This window comes from Callithrix jacchus, chromosome 17 (assembly GCF_049354715.1).
Source record: "Callithrix jacchus isolate 240 chromosome 17, calJac240_pri, whole genome shotgun sequence".
NCBI lineage: Eukaryota > Metazoa > Chordata > Mammalia > Primates > Cebidae > Callithrix > Callithrix jacchus.
The window spans coordinates 29,083,924-29,101,098 of NC_133518.1; the positions used below are offsets into that span (position 1 = coordinate 29,083,924).

At 40.4% G+C, this 17,175-nt stretch overlaps 1 protein-coding gene and 1 long non-coding RNA gene across 3 annotated transcripts in view; one reads left to right on the forward strand and one right to left on the reverse strand.

The window, feature by feature from the left end:
* Window positions 1-17,175, reverse strand: part of KCNAB1 (potassium voltage-gated channel subfamily A regulatory beta subunit 1) — a 389,333-nt gene that overhangs the window by 64,367 nt on the left and 307,791 nt on the right. For both annotated transcript variants that reach the window (XM_035278146.3, XM_035278147.3), the window contains exons 3-5: window positions 9,220-9,257; window positions 4,664-4,743; window positions 2,347-2,391 (exon numbers count right to left, since the gene is read on the reverse strand). In XM_035278146.3, the coding sequence (XP_035134037.1) occupies window positions 2,347-2,391; window positions 4,664-4,743; window positions 9,220-9,257 (163 nt within the window). The remainder of the gene's footprint in view (window positions 1-2,346; window positions 2,392-4,663; window positions 4,744-9,219; window positions 9,258-17,175) is intronic.
* LOC103788758 (uncharacterized) overlaps window positions 1-17,175 on the forward strand; it is a 55,747-nt gene that overhangs the window by 21,130 nt on the left and 17,442 nt on the right. Inside the window, exons 2-6 of the long non-coding RNA XR_008477453.2 lie at window positions 3,464-3,754; window positions 6,338-6,439; window positions 6,797-8,550; window positions 9,132-9,210; window positions 9,539-9,612. This is a non-coding gene — a long non-coding RNA (uncharacterized LOC103788758). The remainder of the gene's footprint in view (window positions 1-3,463; window positions 3,755-6,337; window positions 6,440-6,796; window positions 8,551-9,131; window positions 9,211-9,538; window positions 9,613-17,175) is intronic.

A 17,175-nucleotide genomic window follows, 5' to 3' on the forward strand; every position in this document is an offset into this window, starting at 1 on the left:
GACTATATGGACAAATAGCAAGAGCAGACAGCAGCCTGGCAAATTATCACTGACTCTCACCGAGACTTTTAGAGCAAGTCTTCTGAGAGGGTAGAGTGATAATGCACTTTACAGTGATACAGCACAGCCTTCAAAATACTTCTGCGCACCTTATCTCACTCTGTCAGCATGACAGTTCATGAACTGTTATGCTGTCCATTTTACAGGTGGGTAAGTTGAGAATCAGAGAAGCATAATAACTTCTCCCAGATAACACAGCTAGCAAGTGGTAGCACCAGGACCAGAAGTCAAGTGTGCTAATCGAAATAGCTTTTATAGGCTCAAAGCTATGATGATATGGTTTATCTTTTCACCAGTCTTGTGGGGGCAACTGTGAACCAATATAAACCATTTGGGGCATAATGATAGCTCAAGTTTTTATTTGCAAGAAGTTTGTGGAATATGCATGGTAATCTATTTTCTATATAAATATATAAAATGGGTGCTGCATCTACGAAGAGTGATAATTCAGTGTTCTCTGGATGTTGAGAAAGAAAAGAGCTACTGCACTGATGCTTCCCCTTCTTCCTTAGATGTACTCTGGCAGCCTACACCTTGTTGCAGACCTCACTGTATTATTAGTGGAATTATCTCCAAGGTTTCTGTTATAATTGAATTGTATATCCCAAAGAGATATGTTAAAATCCTAACCCACAGAACCTCTGAATGTGAGCTTATTTGGAAATAGGATCATTGCAGATATAATTAGTAGGTAGAGTAGGCCCTTAATCCATTATGACTGGTGTCTTTATTAGAAGACACACAGGAACATGTGAGGAGAGCTGACGTGCTGCAGCTGCAGGCCAAGAAATGCCAAGAGTGGCTGGCAACCACCAGAAGCTAAGAGGAAGCAAGGAAAACCTTGACCCAGAGTGTCAGAGGGAGCATGGCCCTGACAACCTTGAAGTCCAACCTTCATTTTGGACTTCTGGCCTTCAGAAACATGAAAGAATAAATTTCTGTTATTTTAAGTTATCCAGTTTTTTTGTCCTTTGTTGTGGCAACTGTGGAGAATGGATACAGTCCCTATTTAGGCAGTTATGGGTGAACCAATGCTCTGAGTGGGAAAGTAACTCAGGCAAGTCAGGTAAGGTGAAGGACTGAGTGGGAACATGAATATTTTTCCATATAAAGGTGGAATATAGCTTTCTATTAACATTGTTACAGTTCCCTGTGGTGGGGGAGGAAGAGAAGGGAGAGGGAGAAAGTAGGTCACCAGAGTTTATTTGTTCATATTTCTATAAATGTTTGGTTTTCCATTTCCACAGGGCTCTCCATTCCTACCAAAGTTTATCTCAGAGTGAGGAGTAAGCAGCCCTAAATATACATGCAGGGATGTTTCACCTTCTTAGTTTCCCTTTCTAGAGGGAGTTTAAATTATGTGTGCAAAAGTGTAATAAAACCACTCTTGAACTCTTTGAGAATGCCCATTTTCCCTAGAATAAATTTAGAAAATACATGCTAAGTGTTGACGCATGAGTACACAGCACTTTGCAGTTGTCTTCACTAATACAGTTTCACTGTAATTTATTTGGTAATCAGCAAATATTATGCTAGGACAGAGGAGGACCCCAAACTTGTCCAGTAATCTTTGCTGCGCTTTGCTTAATTCTGTCCTCATGCTGGGGAAGTAGTGGCTGTTGTAGTTGAAGTCTATAGTGAAATGGGGCGGTATTACCCCCGCACCACCCATAGATGTTACAGCTTCCCTTATTACAACACTGTCTTTGGCTACAGAAGGTGATGGAAAGGGACATGTAAGCACAGCCCCGTGTATTTCTCAAGGATAGCAGATGAGGCACTTTTCTGAGTACCCAGATAACAGGGTTCCTGGGCATACAGGAGAAATGCTGACTAAATGTGTTCACATAAGAAAGCTTTGGGGTGTTTATCCAAGAGACTTCTTGTTTCATCATTTCTTTGCATCTAGAGTTAATAAAATAAACAGGAAATATAAATGCATGTGTGTATGGGGAATAATCAGCTTCCCGTCAGGTTACTTCCTTCAACAGATTAGCACAAATGGCAGTCAGAAGCCATAAAATTGTCACTTTTTTATGCACAAATATTTCATGAACATCCCCTCCTTCATTTGGTAATTCATTGTGATCAATGACTAGTCAATAATTTTTGAAGCACCAGAAGTGAACTTGCTGGCATTTATTTTTGAGCCTCTATAAATCATTTCTTTACCAACAGTTGATTTTTTTGACAGCCTTTTGGTCAGGTGTCATATAGTTTTGTTTTTCCTTCTTTGGTGCAAAATAATATCTTTTTAAAAAACAATAATTATGGCAAATGCAATACCTCCAGCCTTTCTTCTTGATGATGCTCCCCAGAATCACTTCAGCCCTGGAGTGGGAAACAGATAATGTCTTAGGGTGCAGTATCCTGGAAAAGCAAGAGTCAATCCAGAACACAAGAACCATTCCTTGTTTGAACTCTCAGTGCCTACATATCCCGAAAATAGAAGCTGCTCTCGGCTGGTAGCACAGTTTCCGCTGTTTCTGCTTGTGCCTGCAGAATCTGCTCCGGAGCAATCCAGAAGCACCTGCCAAATCCTGACACGCTCGCAGGAGACCGCCTGCAGTCCTGATACCAAGCAGCAGCAGTCATTTGGCAGTTTGGTGTTTGTGAACTACTGATCCCATATATAAATGTCCTGCTTGGTGGCATCCAAAGGGAGTCAAAGTTTTCCTTCTAATTGCTATGGAGTAATTCAGTTGTGACCAGGGAGGACAATGAGACTTCACATTGTTTAGATAGAAAATATTGACTCCTGGGTATAAACTGAGAACTGATGTGGGTTTAGATGTCCCACATAGAGAACATTCCCATATAGAACGTCCTAGGTTCCAGTGACAAACTTTGTTATAGGAGCAAAATAGAAGGAGACATAACGAAGTGTTTTTCCTGCCCCTAAGGCTGGGTTGCAGAGGCATCCACTGTCCTCTCCTCTTCCCCCTACCCAGGCTGGGACCCAAGATTGAGGAGAAAAATGTTCTATTTACCTCCCAGTAAGACCAACATTGTTAGAAGCAACTGGGCTCTTTGAGGCTTAGTGAACGGGAGATAAATGGAATTAGCACCGGGTCCATTAGGATGCTGTGGATGGGGGTCATGGCTAATCATTACTGGTCTTAACTGAAAGTTCCGTCTTTTTTAGAGTGTATAGCTTGTAATAAGCCACAGTGTGGGTTAGCTGTGGAGTATGCCCCAAAGAAACAGGCATTAAGTCTTGCACTGGTGTTGCTTTTGTTTCTCCCTGTCTCTCTGTTACCTTTTGCAACCTTGTATTTCACAGTGGAAACCTATCTCAATTATAGACTAACAATCAATTAATCAGAACTATTATCCTCACAGGAGTAATACAAACAGGACTCTAACAGACTTGCTACTAAACTTCTCCCTTTTTCTATCTTAGCGCTATTTGGTACTCAGCAGGATTCTACAAGAAGAAAACAATGGAAAGGAGTAGAAGGCAGAAAGGAGCAAGGCCCCATAACCTCTACTTTCTCTCCTTGGATTCAACAGACTGCATCAGGAATGTGAGCTCTAAACCTCCTGGATGGACCTTAAAACATATACCTGGTCTTGAAAAGGAGGAAACTCACACAAGGAAAATGCACAGGGCCATCCACTGATCATCCTGATTCAGCAAGTCCAGCAATTTGATTGTAATTCTCACCTGGAAGGAGGTGAATTAGGCCTGCAGGTGATTATACTTCACAGTCCTGTTAGAAAATTGCAGAGCTGTTCAAACAGCTAGGCAGCTATTTAGTGTTCTTGGTTCTGAGAGCTAGACATCCATGTTCCCAGTAGGAGCCCCAGATCTATTCTGAAATGTACTGGTTATGCTGGGACCTGGACAGCATGAACCTTGAGGCCTGGTGGGAGGACACATTTCCCATGTGTTCTGGTTTAACAAGCCCTGTCTTAGGGCTCCAAATCTGCCTTAGGTTCAAAGAAAGGTTGCAGTTGGATGTGACTCCTTTCACAAAAGAACTGAGGACTCTCTGCAGCCCTTGCTGTCCTCGGAATGAGCTTTGAGATCTCCTCTTATAAAAGACAACAGATTCTTTGCCATCTTAGGGGATCCTGACTTTGACGTCTGATCTTCCTGTAATGCTAGTGTAGGGACAGGCAGGTAAATGGGAAAAGCCGTTCCTGCTTCCCTGCAAGGAGGATGTCCTAGTTTGTCAGCAGCTGAGGAACTATGAGACATGATTAGGAAATAATGAGACTAACTTTTGGGAAACCATTTTGGAATCTGTTCATTCCTTTGGTCACATATATTCAACCAATATTTCTCTGCTGCCACCACTCTGACACCAAACTCTGCTGCCCCTAACATAGACATGGCAATTGCTTCTTGGTCAGATCCCCCTCCAGCCTGTTCTTCATACAGGGACCAGAAGCAGCAGGAAGGTTTGGGTGAGCAGAGAGGGACAGAGATGGTCAATATCTCCATTTTTAGTGATGGTGGTAGAGGGCAGAGCAAAGCAGAGCCACCAGCATGTGGGAGAAGGACAGAGCCTTTTCATCAACATGCTGGAAATGGTCTGGGTTGATTCTTTTGGTGCTACAGATGCCACTTGAGTGACACAAATAGGTACTGACTTACTTTCCAGCAGCATAGACTTCAGCAGTATCAAAGAGGTTAACACCACTTTCATAGGCGATTGTCATCAGCCTTTCTGCAACCTGCAAGGGGACAGAAAGGTCAGTCAGAAAAGCCAAATGCTTTCCAAACCTGAATTTTGAGTCCTCTACTGGTCTTTAGGAACACTAACCTCTCATTAAGCAATCCTTGTTTTTCTTTGCAGTGAAATGAGCAAAAGAAAGAAGGCTCAGCCAGTACCCATAGGGCAGAAGTTTTATTCCCCTCAGACATAGAAAGGGCATTGAGGGGTTACTTGAAGGCTGGGATTCAGCCTGCCAGAAGTGGATAGATTTGTGTTTCTCTCTCTGCTGGGAAGAGCTGGTTTGACAACATTCTTTGTGGCATCTTAATCTTTCTGACAAAAAGGGCCATTTGTATCACTGGTGACTCCATTGCTCAACTCCTATATCCCAGCCAATAGGTTTTGGCAGCTGGGTGATTCCTGACCTGAAGCTTGTGACTTTTTTTCTTGAGGCTGAGACAGAGCCATGACTGTTGTAAAACTCCTGTCACCCACAGTTCAGCAAAACGGCACCATCATAGAGCAGCCACTGAATCAACACAGAGAGGGAGCAGGGTGCCTCTGACTCACTAGGAACCCAGCTCTTCACTGTTCTGCCTGCAAATAGATCTCAAAGCTCCTTGTTCCTTGCTTCGTGCTGCTGAAAGCAAGCGGTGAATATGACAGAAGAGTAGAGAATAGCTATACACGGCTTAAAAATATCCATAGAGGGATAGCCATAAACAACAGTGAAGGGGCCATTTTTTTTTATTTTGCCAATTGACTTACCAGTCATTTGAAAAATTACACACCTCAAAAATAATTAAATAATTACAATTGATGTTTCCATTAGGTTTTTGATGGCAGGCTAAAGTTACTTCATCAGCATTTCCAAAATAAACTATTTTTCTGTTGCTTTAAAAATTTGCCTACCAAGAAAATTGTTAAGCTAGCAAAATGGAGTCCATGCAGATTCTTTATCATTACAGTATGCTATTGCTGCTTTTGATTTATTACCATGAAAATGTTTATCCTATGTTCCTATAATTTTTAAATTACATCCTAACTGGAGATTAAAAGTTAAGACAAGTTTTCCCTATTATGACTGTCCTATGTTTTAAAAATTATTGTGCTTGCATTCTACATTAGCCTGAGTTATGTCATATGGCATACTGGTGTATTATTATTGGAAAATGTAAACAAATCTTATCTAGAGAGCTTTTAAAGATAAGATGGAGAATTCTATATGGAAACAAACTAAATGATGACAGAGATATTTTGCAATCATAGAATTTGAATGCCTGAATGTGAAATAATGAAGAAAAAAAAATCACCAACTAAGTCTGAAGAGTGATTTCTGGCCTTAAGAGTCCTACCTACTAGATAAATAAACCTGGGCAAATCATTTGACCTCTCTGTAGATTCAGTTTCCTCATTTGCAAAATGGGGATCACCTCCTCTTGCAGGAAGCCCAGAGGCGTCAGCGAAGCTGACCTCACCTCCCTCTAGCGGGGCACTGGGGAGGGGGCCTATGAGTGAGTGGCTCAGGGAGGTCATGTGGCACACCCTGGCCAATGAGATGTGAGGAGAGGTTCCCTGGGGACTTCTGGGAACATTTTTATTTGTTCCTACAGAGTTTCTAGGAGCAACACCCTTTCCCTGGAGTTACAGTTTTAATTGAGGCCTAGGATTCCAGCAGCTGCCTTTCTGCCTGAAGAAGCAATTGATACACAAAGGTACACGGGGTCAAGAGACTCACAGGGATGCAGACTGGGAATCACTGACTGAGGAAGCCCTAAAACTTGCTCTTCATCTACACTTCTAGTTTAAAAGTCAAAATAATTTTTTTTATGGGTTAACCTGATTTGAGTTGGGTTTTTGTTACCTATGGTTAAAGGCACCTTAACTACCTTACAGATTTAAAAAATGTAAGTAAAACTCTGTTTTTATTTACATTTAAATAAATTTTAAATCTGTTTAAACAGATTTAAAAAATATAAATAAAATTAAGTGCTATAAGATGCTAATGTGCTCTCATCATTATTTTAAAGAAATAATTATTCATATGAGTAACATCTATCTTTATTTTACAGTAAAGCCAACTCATCTTTGAGAGGCACCTGACAGAGTTCGGTGTTTGTATCCTTTTAATAATATCCCTGATAAATGGTAATTCAATAAAAGCTGAACTCTCCCAGAGATGGGGACATCCTCACCTCCCAAGGCAGTGTTGACAATGATGTAATTGTCAACAATTAACTCAGCACACTGTGGTTTGGCCAGCCCTAGTATTCCATATTTGCATCTATTTTGTGTTGAGATTATTTGAAGCCAGAGAACAAACAGGAAAATCTAGGTAGGTAAACTCACTGCTATTGGTCTGCATTTTTGCCACACAGAAAGCATTGAGCTCAAAGAATTCAGCAATGGGTGGCACTGAATCTGGCTGTGTTTCCCTTCTTCCCTTTGCTGGCATTCTCTCTTTGGGGACCCAGGGAAGGCCACAAATGCTCTCTGGAGGTACAATAGTTATTTATTTGGTCTGCATCTAAGGTGAGTGCTTCTGCAGTCATTCATGACAGTTTTATTGCAGTTTTTAGACTTGAAAATTTGAAATTATTCATCTCAGAGGTCAGCCCTGCACACTATATCCCGGGCTAGCTTGGCTTATTGAAGCAGAGAGTAGACACTGTAAAGAGGAGAGTGAAGACTAGGGAAAAATAATGTACTTTACTTGGCCCCTCTCCTTAGAAAAGGGAGATATTTTTGTATTTTTCCCTTCCAAGCACCATCTAGGCAGTAGTAGGTTATGTATGTGCTGGATACAATGGATTGTCAATTGCAGGCCTCCCATTTTATACGAGACCTCAAGTTCATAGCCTGTGCTCTGCCTTCTGTAGCTTTGCCTTTGTGCTTCTCCCATACACCCCTTCCTGGTGCCAGTCAAATAGAGCCCTGTAGTAGACTCTGTGATGTGCCCTCAGGTTCTCCTTTGGAACCGAAGGACTTACTCCTTGAGCTGCTGGAAACGCTGCCATCAAATGGCCTACCGCTCTCAGCCCTCTCTGGAAATTGCACTTAACTAGAGAGTGTTACCTATGACTGGTCAGTAAGAGAACATAAAGGCCCAGTCCTTTATGTTGTCCTAAACTGAGACAACTCTGCAGAACCATCTTGGCTTTGGAGAGTCCTATGGAGTTGGCTGAGGTCACTGTTGAGGCTGCATCATGACCCAAGTTCTCTGTCTGCCCAGTGCTGCTTTCTTCCCTGCCCTGTGCTGATTCTGACAACACTTCCTAATAACTGTCCTGCATGCTAGTCTCTAGCTTAAAGCCTGCATGCCAGGGAAGCCCCCATGAGGCAAGCCCTCCAACATGACATGTGCCCAATACAGGAAGAGGCATTAGGACAGATAAGAATACACAGTTAAGACCTCTGTCTCAGATCTGCTAAATAACACTGGTGATTTTGGGAGCCGTGGAGAAAAGCCTCTGTTTCCCAAGTGTCTCCTTAGGAATGATAGTAAGAACCACCTTTGTAAAGTGCTTATTCTGGGCCAGGTACCCCACTAAGCACTTTATAGGCATCATCTCATTAATCTTAATCACCATCCTGCTGAGTAGAGGGTACAAGTAGTTTACCGGTCGGTCAAAGGTAGAGTGGGACTGGATCCCACTCAGTGCACCTACTCAGATACACTATCGCTGACTCTTCCTGAAGGTAGACAAGGAAGGCTCAGAGGGACTCAAGGCATTGCCCTCAGGGGAGTTCTTGGTGCTCAATGCCTGCATACCTCACTTATTCCATGAAGGTATTCCTTAAAGGAAACGATAAAAACATCACTTTGGTAAGTAGTGTTTTGACTGTGTAAATGATAATCTAAAAATTTTATGATAAATACAATGATCATAGCTATATTTATTGAGTGTCTGCTACCTACTAGTCAGACAGCTACATAAACGTCTGACAGGCATGATGTGTTAGTCCTTTCAACAGACCATCAGGTTTAGCATTATCATCTCATTTTATATAGGATGAACTGAGGATCAGAGAGGTTAGATTAAGTTGCCCAAGGCAGATGACCAACTGTCCATTTTCCCAGGACTTAGAGCGTTTCTGCAACGTGGGGTCTCAGTACTATAACTGAAAAACTTCTGTGCAAACTGAGACCAGTTAGTCATCCTAGTTGGAGCTAAAAATAAACAAACAAATGGATATAGCAAAACCACATAACAGTCATACAATCTTTTAATAAAGTGACTAATGTTTATTCCAAATTGTTTCATTCTCTAGCTGTTCAACCTGCGTAAATAATGTACAGCTTCAAGGGCTATTAATAATCTAAATGTAAAAAACGCAACAGGCAAAATAAAATCGACAATAATCTCTGAGTCAGTTTAACCATTTCCTGTGATTTAAACCCTGTAGAATGCCAGGGTCCCAGGAAGAGGACTCCCGCTATATAGCACTCTCTGCATTTTCTTCCATCAGCATAAAGAGGCCAAAGGTAACTTACCTCATCTGAAATTTGACCTCCAAATGTCACCCATGTTCCTAGAAAAGAATAAATATTTGCATATTATTCATCATCATTTTTCTAATACCGTGCATAATAAGAGGAAATTCTTACCTTGGGGCTACCTCAATAGGTTGTATGAATAGATCACAAAGGTACCTGGATGAGGGGCACATTTGTCTAGTCTGTCTTCCTCTCACTAAGTATTCCAGAAGGGGTCTAAATCCCTCTGGAGAAAGGGGTGTCTTTTCTTTACTCAAAGCCACAATACATGCTATTGGCAGCCCTATCCTAAAAGATGCTTTCTCTTCTGCTATAGGACCATGGATGCTAGAGTACAAGATCCATTCTTGCTCCCACTGAGCTAAGAAGCTACATGTTCTAAAAGTGAAGGTAAGACCTTCGGTTATGGCTATGGTTCTCCCCTTCTTTGCCTCAAAACAGGAGCTCTATTTTTTATTCATTATTACTTTCCAAAAGAAATCCTCGCAGATGTCTTTCCAGTTCCCACTTACAAGACTCTTAGGAGGTAACACTTATGTACCTTCTCTGTCATGACCTGCCATTCCAGAACAGAAGTCTCCATTGCTTTGGGGCGAGAGTGGAGACAGCAGCAGGAGGAAGGTTTGGGAAGGCAAGGGGAGAAACACTCACTCAGCAGCCAAAGATGTTTGAAACTTTGTAAAGCAGAAGGAAAGCTGAAGTGGAGTGGGCACTTGCTATGCTGGTCTCCAGTCACCTCAGTTATTCATTCCATACTTTTATGGATAGATCCTCCTAAAAGGAGGATTTATTCCCTTCCCTTCCCTTCCCTTCCTAAAGGAGGGAATGAATTCTTTGGATCCAGCATTGCACCCACATGTGAGGGACAGTGAGATGATTGACTCAGTTCCTGTCTCCCAGGAGCTCACGGTTTACCATACCATTTGACAAATGCTATGACTGAGGTGAATGCAAGGCAGAAAGAAAGTAGTGCTCTATTTAGATTGTAGGGTAGTGGCATGCAAGGAAGACTTCCTAGAAGAGGTGACAGCTAGGTTAAGTCTTACAGGAGTTAACTGAACAAAGGAGAAAGGGACAGACATTCCAGGGAGAGGCAAGAGCATGGGCCAGGGAAGGACGTGGGAAACTCCAGAGAGTGCTGATGAGCAGGGCTACACCATCAGGCCATGAGATGAACCATGGGAACAGAGGGAGGGATGGCAGGAGTGAGAGCAGCAGGACCTGGGCATAGAGATATTTGGGGGGCATACTAAGAAATGTGGTTGAAAATGCATATTTTGCATTTCATAATAACAGTCCTAGCTGCCATTTATGGAACACTTTCCAAATGCCAGACAGTATACTAACAAATTTTCACATTTTTATTTCTAATCATTTTGACAAACTTCTCAGATCACTTTATCCTTATTTCCAGATGAGGAATCAAAGATTAACCAACTTGATAAGTGAAATACCCAGGATTCCCCAAACAGGACTGGCTTCAAGGAGGGTACCCTTTTCACCACATCACACTGCCTTATTAGACCATTTCCAAATTAAATATGGCATTTGGATTTCATACTCCATATGAATATGTTGGTATAATTGTACCTTTTCTCTTACTTCTCAGGTACTAAAACAAAAGTATGGTATAAATTGTTTTATTGTTATGCTCTGCGTATCCAGAGGTTGCAAATGAGCAGCCCGCAGGGGGCGCTCAGCTGGTGGACTCGTTTCGCTTGACTAGAATGGTGTTGATTCACTTGGTATTTTAATAAATTTTGAATAAGTTACCAATATTGAAACAATTAGAAGATTTTTCTTAATTTGATTTCCAGCTTCCTTTGACAGTGAAGGGCTAATGTTCTCATGACGTAGACAGTCCCTAAATAAGAGGACTGTGCCCCTTCAGTTAATTAAAGCCTTCCTGTTGTATTCCCAGCACTGAAATCAAAGAGTAGTTGCTTTTTACCATGTGTTTATTGATATTTTTCTTACTGTAAAAAGAAGAGGAAAATGAACTTGTGCATCTCCTAAAAAACAATTATTATAAGAAAAAATAGGAACACACCTTTTTTTTTTGGTAGGGGGGAGGTGGATGGGAAGAGTATTCAAACAAAGAATGTTTGCAAAGAAAAATTACATCTTAAGGCACCATTAAAAAAATCAGCCTTGAATGGTACACAGAAAAGATGGATGTTAGAAAATTTAATGAACTGAAGAAATGGCAGCATTTGCTTTTGAATGAGAATAAAATCAGTGAGCTGCTGTGAAATGCAGTTCTTTATTAAATGAAAAAATTGCCTGGGCATCAAAACCTTTTTACAGACAACACAGTTTATAAAAGAGTCTCTTTTGAATGCTGCAGAAATTATGTGTCCAGACCCTCAACAGGCATTTGCAAATGTTAGTCTAACGAGCAGCTTTGTAGCTTGGTATGTTAAAAATAAGATTGAGAACTTTCAGGTCCAGTTAATTTATGGGTGGCATTTTTCTCCTGCAGCAAATGAGAACACAGACATAAAGAACAGCACACTGTTAACTATATTTATTTGTGGTGTGGTGAGAATTTTGAAGGGGTCAAAAAACTTCAGGACAAGGAGCCCATGAAAGGCAAAACATCAGGAAATGGCTGACTGTGTTATGAAAAAGGTCTCAGACCATTTGGATGTAGAATGCACTGGTCCAAGTCACCAAGTGTTACTACAGATGGAGCTCTGAGGATGGGTGGAGTTGATGTCAGGCCTGTCAAGCAACAGCACAGAGGTGGCACTATTTTGTAGGGACACTATCCCTAAGTCCATTACTTTCCTCATTCATCAGAAATTGCTTTGGGCACAAAGCTAAAATGGGAGAAGCCATGGATTCAGTAATTAATACCACAAATTGGCTATTGTTCTATGCCTTTGAGTAAAATCAGGTCAACGTTTACTTGATGAATTTGCTGGCTTACTTGCATTGTGGTGCAGAAGAGATTTTTTTAACTGTAAATGTCATCACAGGGGATCGCCCTATCTCTGCTTAGCAGTGAAGATTAGCCCAAAGTCCTGAGCTTTTTGCTGACTCTACAACTTATCAATACCTTTTGACTATTTTTCTATAGGTACAGTCACAAGTATTGTACAAATATTTCATCTGTGAGCTTCTCTCAGTCCTGATAAAGTGAACGTTTTGGGAAATTCATTTGTAAAATAATAATGTCATCTACTTTCCTACATTGCAATCATTTTCCAGAAATGAAGATGAAAGCCTAAAATTTATTCTCTAAAAATGCTATTGAAGACCAAATTCTAAAAATATTCTCAGACTTCAAACTTTATGAAAGTAAACTAACATTATGTAGCTTACCTTTCTTATTTTTTGATAGTACCTATGTTGGGCTATGATTTGACATTATCAAACTGTAGTGCAGAAATGATACTGACGTCTACATGAGGTCTAAGTAGAACAATGCTGAAAGCCAAGATTGTACACACATTTTGGAAGCGGTGATTCTAGATATAAGAACCATTGACAGTAATTCCATCCATGTTAGGAAGAGCCTATGTTTAGGAGCAACTCTACCCCAAAATGAATCTGAAAAAAACTACGAACCACCCTCCTGGCTTAAGTGTTTAAAGCTGCGTTCTGCACATCACAGTGAAAAATACAGGGCCTGAAACACATTTTGGTACAGAAGGAAAGATGTGAGGTTTCTGATTCCAAATTAAAGCCGTAATGAATTATGAAATAAAGATATAGCAATAATTCTTTTCCCTTTTCAATTAGTTTTTAAAATTTAATATAAAATAGCATATCAATATTATATATATTCACTTTGTTACATACCTATTCCATAACTTAGTAAGAATAAACTGTTTGCTTCCGTTTCTGGGAGGTTGTCATTTTTATATTCAGCTTACTTTGTTCAGGATAACTATCTCCCTGGCCCTTTGAAACTTGCTACTCATTTGTTTCTAGCTGTTCGTTTATAGAGTTTATATATTTTACTAGAAAGTAAGCTGTCTGAGGGCTACACTTTTATTTCATTCGTCTTTGCATCTCCACAGCCCCAGAATAGAAGTGGGTTCTTAGTACATGGTCAGTCAGTGTTGGTTAAATTGAATTACATTGCCTTTTTGACTATTATTATTCTTGAAGGTTTTAATCTTGATAATTAATCTTGAAGGTTTTAATCTTGATAATTAATCTTGAAGGTTTTAATCTTGATAATTTCCTACCAAACAAACATCTTTATTATGATTTATAGAGAAATGAATAATGCTCATCAGTAATCTTTAGTTCTTCTCGTCTCTAGATGATTGAAATGTTTCTCCCTATCCCCGGGTACCCACACAGCTATGCCCCTTTGTTGGAAAAGGCCAAGGGAAAGTCTTTCTCCTTGGCTGAAATGCCTCTAGCAAGGAGGTGGGTAGGTGGCCCAGTGTAGGTGGGGTCAATCGACTACCCCTGAGGAGGAGTTGCCTCTCACAGATACCACACATTCTCTCCTGCTGGAGAGAAATTGGGCGACAGCCTTCTTGACAGAAGAACTTTGTTTCTATGGTTCTATTTTCTACTGAGCTCCACTCCAGAAGAACTAAAGTGACTTGTTAGTTAATATGATTTTCAAAAACCCTTTGTGACAGTTTTCTTAACCATTTTTTTGCCTCTAATGAGAACATGTTTTCCTGAGACCTAGGATAGCATACAATTATTTACTGTGTAATCTCAATTTAGTGGGATGTTTTTTAGAAGATGATTTTACTAAACTGACATTTGTTGTTTCTAACCTTTTTTAAAAAAGGGGGAGTATCACAGTGGCTCACACCTGTAATCCTAGCACTTTGGGAGGCCGAGGCAGGCAGATCACGAGGTCATGAGTTCAAGACCAGCCTCACCAATATGGTGAAACCCCATCTCTACTAAAAATACAAAAATTAGCCAAGGCATGGTGCTGGGTGCCTGTAGTCCCAGCTACCTGGGAGGCTGAGGCAGAAGAATTGCTTGACCCCGGAAGGCAGTGTGAGACTCCATCTTAAGAAAGAAAGAGAGAAAGAAAGAAAGAAAGAAAGAAAGAAAGAAAGAAAGAAAGAAAGAAAGAAAGAGAGAGAAAGAAAAGGAAAAGAAGGAGGGAGGGAACTAAAGATAACTCTTTGAACTGTTTTGGTGTTTTCTGATCAAACTTTTTTATGCACCAAGGAATATATGCTTTGAAAGCCATTGTTAGGTCTCTTGGAGTACAGCTACCATAGCATAGAAAAATTATGAATGAAACATAAAAAGAACAAAACTGCCTGCCCACACACATCTATCTTGGTTATGTCGTTATCTTTTGGTGATTATCAGGGTAATTACTTCTTGCTTATTTATTCAAACAACATGTTTATCATTTAAATGACTGCCTTGCTTTACATATAAAGATATATTTAGACATTTAGATGAGATAATTTTAGTGTCTCACATCACCATAGTGTAATTTTCAAAACCAGGGAATTAACATTGGTACGGTACTAATACAACAGGCCGTTCTGGAATTTCATTGTCTTTTTCTCTTCCAGGATCTTATGTAGCATCCAACATTGCATTTAATTGCATTTTTTTCTTAATCTACTCCAATCTGTGACAGTTCCTCAGTCTTTTCCTGTCTTTCATGATGTAGACACATGTAAAAGTACTGATCAAGTGTTTTGTAGAGTGTCCTTTAAATTGAGTCTAAGTCATCTTAATTAAGGTTGTAAAGTTGGTGATATCCTTCTTTATATTGTCAGTTGGACTGCTTATGGTTTGAATATATTACTATAGCTATCAAGAAGACAACGTATAAATGCATCTATAATATTAATATTTATTATGCCACAGTTAACATTTCCTTTCATTCAACAAACATTTATTGAGTCTATCTACCATGTACCAGGTATTGTACTTAGTTTATCAGGATAAAACAGTGAGCAAAAGTGGTAATTATTTCTCCCATCATGGACCAGATATATGGGGAAAGAAAAAGGAAAAACAAAAATAAGTTAAATATACAGTGTTTATTTATAAATGTTAATGTGATAAATAAATAAAATGTAAAATAAAATACATAGTGTTGATTGATGAATGTCAGATAATCAATTTTATTAAGCCAGAAGAGAGTATATGAAATGTCTAGGGATCAGTATTGAAATTTTAGATAGGGTGACCAGATAAGCTTCACTAAGAAAGGAGCTTTTAAGAAAAGACCTAAAGAAAGTGAAGGAGCTCACCAGGCAGTTATCTGGAGGAAGAGTGCTCCAGTTGCAGGGAGCAGTGAGGTAGGGGCTTGCTCAGCATGAGCAAGGACAATGAGTAAGCCAGTGTGGCCAGAGAAGAGAAGGTGAGGTTCATGGGGGCTGTATCATGTAATGTTAATCATAGGAAGGATCTAGGAAAGGCTAACCAAGAATTTTGAATACAGAAGTGACACAATCTGACTTTCTTTTAAATGGAACACTCTGCTATTATGCTAAGGATAGACTGCAGAGCCAAGGCTGAAACAGGAGGGACCAGTTAGGAGGCTGTTGTCATAATCCAGGTGAGACATGACAGTGGTTTGGTCCAAGGTGGTGGTAGGGAGGATGATAAGGAGAGGTTGAATTTTGGATAAATTCTGAAGGGGAGGCAATAGTGTTGACTGTTGTAGAGGATATAGGGTGTAAGAGAAGGTGAAACCTCCAGGATAACACCAAGGTCAGAGCATGGGGAGAATGGAGAGCCAATGCAACACATTACAACATGGATTTAATAATTTTAAGTTTGGTAAACAGAGCACATGTGAACTGCAGCTTAATGTAGTCAAGATTGACCAAACGTAGTCATAATTGAGAGATATTTCACCTGAAGGTGTTTTGAGGTATTACTCTGTTACATCACTAAAGAATTTAAGATAAGAGATTCAAATCCTAGGTCACATTGAAGTCACCAGGCAAAATTAACATGCTCAGTGTCTCATTTGTATAGAGTAACCTTCAAAGAGGAGAGGAACTGGAGGTGGGAGCAACCCTTTAAATTGCATTTCCAGCAAGAAATAGGTGTAAGCCCAAAACTAGCATCTCATCCTTTTTTTTTTTTTTTTCCGGAGACAGAGTCTTACTCTGTCACCCAGGCTGGAGTGCGGTGGCATGATCTTGGCTCACTGCAACCTCCGCCTCCCAGGTTCAAGCAATTCTCTTCCTTTAGCCTCCCAAGTAGCTGGGATTACAGGCAAGCACCACCATGCTCAGCTAATTTTTGTATTTTTAGTAGAGACGAGGTTTCACCATGTTGGCCATATTGGTCTTGAACTACTGACCTTGTGATCTGCCCGCCTTAACCTCCCATAGTGCTGGGATTACAGGCATGAGCCATGCGCCTGGCCCATTTTTTTCTTTACACCCTGACCTGCCTTTCTTCTTCTTTTATTCAAGTGCTGTCATCTTCATTTTCCAGAGGTTAAATGACTTGCCCAAAGTTTAAATAACTAGTAAGTGATGGAGTAAAAGCTGGGATTTAAATTCAGCAGACATGCCCCTCCTGCACCCCGCCAATCACAAGACGGTATAGAGATGGCACTGTTATTTCAATAAGAGAGGTAAGTTACATGGTTACCTTAAGCTTCTTCATACAGAATTAAAACAAAACAAACAACCAAATTCTTAGAAATCTGGCCTGCGGGGAAGCCTCATGATGGGGCCGGGATGTAAAGACAGGTGATGGAGGTGAAGAATTGGCTTCTTGGCTTTGGCACTCTCTATCAATTGAAGGGCATGGAATGAAGAGACCCTCTTGCTGGTGAGGCCTAGAATGAGGGGCTAAGCAAGTAGGGGGGTATCAGGAGGCCTGGGCTGGAGTTTTGACTCCACCACTCACTAGCAATATGGAATGGTGATGGCAATAATTATAACTAGCTCACCGGATTTTTAGAAGAATGCAGTGAAATTTCCTAAGTGCTTAATGGCCTCTACCATAGCTTCAGCATTAATTCTCAATCTC